At 41.3% G+C, this 9672-nt stretch overlaps 1 protein-coding gene across 1 annotated transcript in view; it reads left to right on the top strand.

The window, feature by feature from the left end:
* Nucleotides 1-5087: 5087 nt before the first annotated feature.
* LOC143485500 (uncharacterized) overlaps nt 5088-9672 on the top strand; it is an 11960-nt gene continuing 7375 nt past the window's right edge. Inside the window, exons 1-6 of the mRNA XM_076984947.1 lie at nt 5088-5175; nt 5715-5826; nt 6692-6947; nt 7304-7414; nt 8861-8925; nt 9342-9672. The exon at nt 9342-9672 is cut by the window's right edge and continues 18 nt beyond it. Coding sequence (XP_076841062.1) covers nt 5088-5175; nt 5715-5826; nt 6692-6947; nt 7304-7414; nt 8861-8925; nt 9342-9672 — 963 coding nt within the window. The remainder of the gene's footprint in view (nt 5176-5714; nt 5827-6691; nt 6948-7303; nt 7415-8860; nt 8926-9341) is intronic.

Here is a 9672-nt window from a genome sequence, read left to right as displayed (position 1 = left end):
TCTTCTCTTTATCAAGGTGCTATCAGTGATAAAGAGATCTTAAAGCAGTCTGGCATTGTGGCCCTCCTTGACCCATCTATGGCCATCATGGTGGACAAGGGTTTCCTTGTTGAAGACTGCGTTCCATGCAAAGTCCACATACCCACGTTTCTGTCAAAGAGAGCTCAACTGTCTAGGTCAGAGATCAGAACGTCACAGTCCATTGCAAGACTGAGAGTCCATGTTGAGCGTGTGATTCGCAGAGTCAAAGAACATAAAATATTCAGCACAGTGATCCCCCTTTCAATCACAGGGAGCATAAACCAAATTTTTTACTGTTGCCTGTCTTTTGGTGAATTATCAAAATGGCCCCTTGGTAAAAGCCTGGGCAAACAATGGCTAATCTCAATCCAGAATTAGACAGATGATGTAATGTGAATGATGGTGATTTATTATTATTTTATATTTTCTCCAACCTTAAAATGATCCCTTTAAGGTCAGGGGTTGGCAAGCCGCGGCTCCAGAGCCGCATGCAGCTAAGCTTTTGAATAGAATTAATGAGTATTTAATTAACGTATATTTTTTTGTCATCGTCACTGAAATAAATTTCCAATTATTTTGCTTTTGTGGCTCCGAGTCAAAAAGCTTGCCGACCCCTGCTTTAGGTCATGCTAGTCTGTAAATATTGGCTGCAATGTTAAGGTACAGTGCAATATGATAAATAGTATAAAATGCTTTCACTTTTATATGTAAAATTGACAACACAATACAACATTATGTATTTCTTAACTTTTACTGTATTTGTAAAAATGAAATGAATACAATAGTAATACAATTGACAGAATAATTTGAAATTGTTTTAATTGTTCATGAGTTCATTATGATTTTCTATTGCTTGGGCATAGAGAGGTATTTTGGCATGTAAGTGTTAAAGAAAAACATGTGACACCTCCTTTTCACCTCTTCTAATACACTGCTATCTCTGTAAACTCGCTGCACAAAAATATCATCATGGGCACAGATAACTAAATCACACCACTGCATACCAGTAATCAATAACTGGCCCTGGATTTGCCAATAATAACAATGGCTCTCCTTCAATCTGTGTAGGCCTTGTGCCACTTTGAGGAATTTGCAGTCTACATAGCTTTGTGCATTTGGGCACTTAATTTCAACAAGCCCAAATGATGGACGCTCAAGTGGGTCAAGTTCAAGTTTTTCAGAACTGCATAGTCCTTTAAGGCCCCCGTTTCCATTTCAAGTCCCCTCTTCATGTGTGCTGTTTGTCGTGTCCCTCGGATTATCCTTTCTGCCAGGCTTTCTGCAGAATGCAGAGATGTTCATTGTGCAGATGAGTGGAAGAGAATCTGCTTTCATTCCAGCGTAGACTGGTCCAGGATTGAGGGTGGCCCGGTGTGGGAGCTCACCGCTGTAGCCCTTGAAAAGTGTACTAAAAGAAGAGTGAATAACATTTATTTTTACACATTGTAATCTGTTCACCAGCACAACTGATTGTGAATCACATATCACATGTCATCTGAAGTACAACGAGGCTAAATTAAATTTTGAAGAGAACAGGGTCTTATCAGATGATCAAAAGCATTTATTTTTTTACCACACACTGTAATCTGCCTATTAAATTTGGTACTACATACCTAACTCCACTGGCTGTAGTAGCACCTGGTTTTGGCTTTAGGACAACCATGGCATCCACGGGTCCAGGCTTCACCCCCTATTAATTTAAAAGATGGTGTTAGTAAAGTGACTGTGATACATTAACTAACATTAAATAATGAAATAAGACAAACCATTGTTGGTGGTTTATGCCACTTCTGTTCTGTCTGTGTGCATGAAAGGACAGGAGGCACGACAGACATGCCAGATTCAGAATAATGAGCAGTCTGGAAAAGCAATGCAACCAAGTGGTTGCAGATTCCGCAACCAGCAACACAAGAGCAGTTGCTGTTAATGAGCACAACTGGCATTGAATCACGTAATGTCATCTGAAATACACAAGAGGCAAAATGTAATATCTTGAAAAGAAGACTTGAGCAATGTCAATAGGCGCAATTTCTGTCCCATCATGTTGTTAGTGGTGAATGTCACTTGTCTATTGTCTCATGTAACGTTTGTGCTGTTTTGCATCACTCTTAAAACACTTGGCTATACTGTCGTTCTATTCTACAGTGTTGTGCATGGTTCAATCTACTAGTTCACTGAGCAACTATAAACTATAAAATATATTTTAGATTTAAACTTCATTTTCACTCCAGATGAAATGCTTACACATAGGAGTGAAACAGGCCTACTTATATTTATATTATTTTGTTGTTTCCACCACCAACAACAGAACAGTGCAGGTTTTACTTCAACTGCTTCTTGAAGAGTGTTATCAGAATATGTTAATAGGTGTAAGTGTTGAAGCCATATGTTAATAAAATAGCTGAGGTGGACTATATTCTGCTTTTGAGTCATAGAGGTAGATAACAATAGCTCGAACTGTAAAATAAACTCCCATTTGTTTACTATAGGCAAAACAGACTGCTAATGATTCCCACTCAGCTACTCTGCATTTGGCTACCATTGTAAGCTTTGAAAACCAATGCCTATGGCTATCACAGCTTACGTGAAGTAAGAGCAAGAATAAAAGATTGAACTTGTGTTGAACTAACTTTTGAACTTGTTCAACAGAACTTTGAACGTGACACTGAACAGAACTCGTGTCATTTTAACCAGTCCTACTCTCAGCTGGTGTGGTGTATCTGTTTTCTTCATAGATCTGTAGCAGTGAGCCCTCACTGTTATCTCGTTAGCCTTACTTTTGCCTGATACTTCCATCAGAAATACAAACATGTTTTTAAAAGGCATTTCTAGTACTAGGACAGGTCGGTTCGTTACTAAAAACAACATCACTTCATTAGACTGCCACCTCAGGCTAGCTAGCTAACTAGCGTCAGCCACTTACCTTCAAAATTGCAGAGGTAGGATGAAACGTAGAACTTGAAACCCTTTTCAAGTGTACTCTGTGGCGTTGTACTTGATGCTCTGACAATACGACGCACATCGTTGACGGTAAACTTCGGTAACTCCAACAGGCACCTTGTGAATTTCATAGACTCGGCCATAAACATCTGCACTTCCGCATACCAACCGGAAATATGGTTACATCCTTACACCAAACGAGGAAGTCGCGCGTGCACCTAGTTTCAAATGACAGTAAAATTGACCAATCATATCTTCCCTCTTAGTGGGCGGGCTTAACTGTATGATAATTTCCGCCCGCTGTGGTGACGCTAGCTGACGTGCGAGTTGTTTACAAGGAGGAACACGGAGTTGTGGACCTTATTTTGTTGGAACCTTATTTTGCTTAAAAAGTTATCTAGTACAGATATTATTGTTTATTGCGTTTCTAAAGCTGTACTGTCGTCTCAGTTTTTTTATTTTATTTTTATTGCAGTTAATTAGGAAAGGGGGGCCCACTTTTAATGGTCACGGTTCGCTACTGATATATATACGGTCTCTGGTATGAACCCTTTGGGTACAAGCCAGGCTGCATCAGGTTATTGTAGCAGCCTGGCTGATTTGGTGTTTTGGTTAAAAAAATAGGAAATTGTGATATGACGTGCTACTCAACTTTGGAAGTTTGGATTAGAATGTTTGGATTTCAATTTCGATGCTGAAAAGCTGAGAAGTAGTCGCACGACATTTTGCTGTGATTTACAATACTTACAAACATTACAAATCTTACAAATAATATCTAATTTACAATCGCAGATCTTTCTATTTGTTCTATATCTTTCTGTCTTTCTATTCTTTCTAATTTTTTATCTCGAGAATGAGTTTTTTCCACAGGAGAACCGACCAGCCAAGGCCTGGCCAGGAACAGAAGAACTTCATAGACACACCAGGTTTTACCACTCATGGTGAGAAAAATACATTTTCATATACTGTACATAATTTTATACTTCTATGTAAGACAGTATATTTAGTTCTTATGAGTATGGATTTCCATAGGCTTATTCATAATAATTAAATATACACATTTATGTAGTAGGTTTCTAAGGTTCAGAAAAATAACATGTATATTTATTCTACTGTCAACTGTCAAGATCTTTATTTTACATTTACACATGGTACAGTATAATATAATTAATAGACCATGGGTTATTTCTTTGACCATGGAAAAAGCAAATAAAAATAAACAAATTTAAAAAGAAACAGATTTCTAACATGACATCACAAATTCTTAAGCATTCTAATGACATCACATGGCACCATAGCCCTTCTTATAATCACTTGTTCATTGGGAAAGACTTACAAGGTTTTTGAGCCTCACTGTGAGGCGTGCTGGGTTTCACTTTACCTGCTGTGGGATTTTCAGGTGTGCCCTACAACCCCCAAGCGACAGTGATCCACACGGATCCCTGTGGACCAGCACCCTTCCCTCACAGAAGGACCGCGGGACCCTCAGATGTCGGCCATGTTAACACCCCTGTAGAAGGACCACTCCACACTGGTACTGTGTAACACTGAAGATTACATGCGTATTCAACAAACCAAATAACCATGCATGATGAAGTAGAAAAAAACATTTATTACATTTGTTTGTAAGGTCTGGCAGAGGTGCAGAACCATCAGCTTTCTGCACATGACCTGACCAGTAAAACATCAGTTTTATCAGAAAATATGACATGACATATTCTTCAACATTGTAATGAATTCAAATGGCACTGTAGCCCTTCTTATAGACCTGATGATCTTAACAGTACACATTCCTCTGTGCCCTGGGTTGGTGTTTTGCATTTAGGCCCTGACATGGAGAGGCAGAGACACCTTGCTCAGCCCCATGTTCAAGGCGAGGTCCTGAGACAGATGGATCCAGTCAACCTCCAGTCTGATGGTGGGTATTTGGGTATTTTGGGTATAACGTTGCTTTGTGTGGAATGCTACGGTTGCTATGGACGCTATTATTGCTATGGAATTCTATTATTGGCTAGTTAGTTAGGTTAGCCTAGCGAACGGTACCACGGAGAGTTTAGAGACAATATGGCGAGGTGATCTGTCTACTGCACTGTTATTCATAATCTTTTTCTTAATGTTCAATCAACATGACAGCAGATGCCCTTCAGAGACCAGTTGGAGACCAGTTGATCCTGGAAGAGGATTATGATGAGAATTATATCCCATCTGAACAAGGTACATTAGCTGTCGCATACTACCTGTTACAGTTTAGGACCCCGGATAAAACTTTTAACAGAGCCGGAGTGGCTAATCGGGAGATTCGGGAGGATTCTCGATGGGCCGGCTCATGTCAATCTCTAGTTTGGGCCGATTGGGATGGAAAAATAATTTTGGGCATGAAACTCCCGGGCTGAAAAAGTGGCCCTGAACTCCGGCCCTGAACTTTAATATATGTTACTGAAATGGTATCATTTAATATCCACCATTGATAAAGTCTACAAGCTACAACAGTTCCATCATTTAAAAACTAAATTATAACATTGACATAATAACTTAATAATATATAATAATATTATAATATATAATAATAATATTAACAACACAGTTCCAGTTGGGACTCCTGTATGTTCGTCCAAGCTATAGCTACACTTTATAACATAGAATCAATCTCCATGCATTATGGACTTAAATATTTGAATTTGTGGGATTTTGTCTTGATTTGAAAATATCATACTTATTGTGGGTATATTCTTCTTATCTGTATTGCTCCTCAGATATCCATGATTTTGCCAGACAAATTGGCATTGACCCTGAGAGGGAGCCAGAGCTCCTATGGCTGGCCAGAGAGGTGGCTGTAGCCCCACTACCTCCTGAATGGAAACCCTGGTAGGACAAGCTCATTCTCATACAGTAACCCATAATGAAACAGTTTTCTTATCCTTACACACAGAACAGTGAGTGTTGGTGTGAGTGTTGGTTCCTTTTAGAAAAATCCAAGCATACTCTAATGTGCCCTTAATTGAGGAATGGCTTCCATTCCAAGAACTCTACGTCTCATTCATGCTGGCTCGTTCATTCAGGTTCTCGATTACCTGACGTACCAAGGCCCTTTGTCCCCTGTAACTCAGTTATAATTTTAAGTACCATTTATAGAGGTAGGATGCACCTTGTGACCTAGGTGATTAGATGAGCAAATTAGACAGCCCAACTTTTTTTTAAAGACCATGGAACTGCAAGTCTGGAGAAGACTGAATAATTTGACTGGGAAATAAGATTGGGCAAGAGAAAATATAACAGGCAGAAGATGATTTTTTTGAAGTTGGGGAGTTTGATGTGACATGAAAGATCAGACACATTTTAACATATGAAATCATTTTTGGATTCTGTATTCAAATGGTTTGGGGGAAAGTATGACCTTATTGTCAGGTGTGACAGTGGTGTCAGTACCTTCATAGATAAAACACACAAGATCCAGGAGATATTTAATGTTAGTTGTCCCCGAAACTAACAATTGCAAAGTATAAAATGAATATTTCATCACTCTATGCAGCAGATTTGCTTGTAGACTTGGCCTTCTGGCACTATTAATCTGAGCAATGAGACCCAGAGCACCACTCAGTGTTTCAGATGTTGTCCTGTTGACACCTTTGTGGACAGTCCTGTGCTGGAGAACCTAGGCTTGTCTACATGTCAGGTGTTTTTATGTGTGTGTTTATCTATGTGATGAGCTTGTCTCCCTTTCCTACTCCAGTCAGGATGTGACTGGAGAAGTTTACTACTTCAACTTCTCCACGGGCCAGTCCACCTGGGACCACCCCTGTGATGAGCACTACCGCCAACTAGTGGCCCAGGAGCGGGAGCGTGCTCACCACGGCCGGACTGCCTCTGCCATCTCAGGCTCCGCCTCCACAGGAACCACAAAGAACAAGGAGAAGAAGAAGAAGAAGAAGAAGAAGAAGAAGGAGGAGAAAAAAAAGAAGGAACCAGAGGGACTGAAGGCCCCAAGAGTGAGTTTGGATCTGTGTACCCTAAAATGTATTTTGTTACACAGCAGTTATATTTGTCACACTTTCTCTTCAATACTACACATTCTTGACTGCTGTGTTTCTAATAACACTGAAATGAATTGAACAATTATTTTCTCATCGAAGTATATCAAAAGATTTAGGACAGCAGTCGCCTAAAGTTGAGCAGAAAGGAGAAAGAAAGCTAAATTGTGTGTGCCATTCTGTTAAAGCTCTCTCTCTCTCTCTCTCTTCTCTCTCTCTCTCTCTCTCTCTCTCTCTCTCTCTCTCTCTCTCTCTCTCTCTCTCACACACACACACTCACTCACACACTCACTCACTCTATCACTGTCTCTCAGCTGCTGGCTCCTCTGGCTCCACTGAGAGGGATGTGTGACCTTTCAGTTCCAGGACTGCGAGGTTCCCTGGGCAACTCCACAGACCTTCATCCTTTAAAGTCCTCACTAGGGGTAAATGTACTGTCTATATCCTCTAGTAGGGGTGAACATGTACAGTCTATATCCTCTAGTAGGGGTGAACATGTACAGTCTATATCCTCTAGTAGGGGTGAACATGTACGGTCTATATCCTCTAGTAGGGGTGAACATGTACAGTCTATATCCTCTAGTAGGGGTGAACATGTACTGTCTATATCCTCTAGTAGGGGTGAACATGTACAGTCTATATCCTCTAGTAGGGGTGAACATGTACAGTCTATATCCTCTAGTAGGGGTGAACATGTACAGTCTATATCCTCTATGTAGGGGAATGAAACCTCATTGTATACATTGTATAAGGTGGCGTAAGAACAAACCCTACATACGTCACTGGAGGTAAAAGAACACATCACTCCTCTGCAAAGTTTAGCTTTTACCAAATTGACTTTGAAGTGATGGAGGTCTGAGTTCATGGCAGAGGTGTAGAGCGTATGATGGTGTGTATCTTAGGATGTATCCGGAGCAAATTTGCATTCGCTAAGAGGACGACAGCTGGAGAGTCTGGCTCCGCCCATATTTAATTCAGATCTGGAGGTGGATGAAGAGGAGGATGAAGAGCAGAAGGCGGCGTCTGTCCATGAGGTGAAAACACCTGCTAGAATATAATGCTCTGATTTTTAGCTCACTGTCACCTTTGTAGTCTTTACAGTGCAGTAAAGTATGAGGAATGATTTTCTGTATCCGTGTTGCGGTGTGTGTTTGTGTGTACGTAGAGTCTGCTAGGGTCATCAGACCTGTTGCAGAACATACACTTGGACCTGGACATCCTGAAAGGGGGACTGCAGTATGAGGTGGCCACGATGTTCTTCACTCTCCCTCACTCACACATTATGTTCCCAGCTTTTCACACACATTTATACAGCGCCACTAACATCACTGTGTGTGCTCACGTGATCTTGGTGTTACTGTAGCACCTTGCTCTACCTTTCACAAACACACACACACACACACACACACACATACACACACACACACACACACAATGATCTTGTGAATGTCTGTACATGCATGTTCATGCATATGTGTTTGCATGTGTTGGTGTGTTTGTGTTTGTCTGTGTATGAGCAGGACAGTGAAGTCAGTGGCAGTGCTCCTGTGGAGGAGAGATCCGAACCAGAACGCCAAGATCTCGCTCCGTTAAGAGACCACAGCCCTGACCCACCCTTGCAGGTACTCATTAACACTCACACTGCCTCTCTTCCTATATGTCTCTCCCTCCCTCCCTCCCTCTCTCTGTCTGTCTGTCTGTCTTTCTCTACAAACACTATAGCAGTGGTATAAGTGAGGGGACCTCAAAGTTTATTTGAGGTTAGGGTTTTATTTGAAGTCATGCGCCAGAGTGTTTCTTTCTTTCAGTGTTTCTTTTTGTCTTCTTCCTTTCCGTCCATCCATCCATCCATTTATCCATTCGTCTGTTAGTCTCAGGATGAGAAAGATGGAGAGAGAGAGGAAGATGAGAAGATGAGACCACAAGTGGCAGAGAGGTTGGTCTCATTAATGCTGTTGATACCAGAATGTGGTCAACACACGCACACACATGCATAGACACACACAGCTTTTGATAACTTCAATTCAGTTCAAAATTTGGACATCGTCCATGAACATTTTCATATTTAATCTTAAATCTACTTCTGTTGTGCAGTCAGATTGTGTGACTTCTAAGTCAGAATGCACAAATGCTCACAAGTTCAGCAAATTGACTCGGAGAATTTGACTTTGTTTCGATAAATTGTTTTAAGTGAGGAAATCACAATTGCATGTTTCTACTTTCAAGATACTGTATAATATCACTAAGGTGTGAACGTTTTCCATAAATTTCACCTGAAAGCCAAACATGTCTATAACTTTGTGAGTAGTGTGTGTGTCATGATTGGTAACATTACACTGTTGGGTGTTACAGGATGATGTTGGAGCCTTCCTCCCCTCCATCCTCTTCCTCACTCTCCAAACCCTCTGATGGACTGCAAGAGCCACTGAAGAACAATAGCGCCCTCTGCTGGCTGAGGCCGGAGACGGTTCGGGGGACAGCGAGCAGGAGCAGCGTGGCAGAGGAGACTGAGCTGGACGTGGAGGAAGAAAAGACAAAGAGAGAGGAGGAGTGTGTGTGTGTGTGTGAGTGTGGTCAGCTGTCTGGTCTGTTGCAGGAGGTGAGGGAGGAGGTGCAGAGGGAGCACAGCAGGAAGCTGGAGCAGCTGTCGCAGGAGCACCAGGAGCAGCTCCTCACCCTCAGA

Source organism: Brachyhypopomus gauderio, unplaced genomic scaffold, assembly GCF_052324685.1.
Source record: "Brachyhypopomus gauderio isolate BG-103 unplaced genomic scaffold, BGAUD_0.2 sc34, whole genome shotgun sequence".
In the NCBI taxonomy this organism is placed as follows: domain Eukaryota; kingdom Metazoa; phylum Chordata; class Actinopteri; order Gymnotiformes; family Hypopomidae; genus Brachyhypopomus; species Brachyhypopomus gauderio.
The sequence above is the reverse complement of the archived record's forward strand: the minus strand, read 5'-3'. Positions and strand labels throughout refer to the sequence as shown.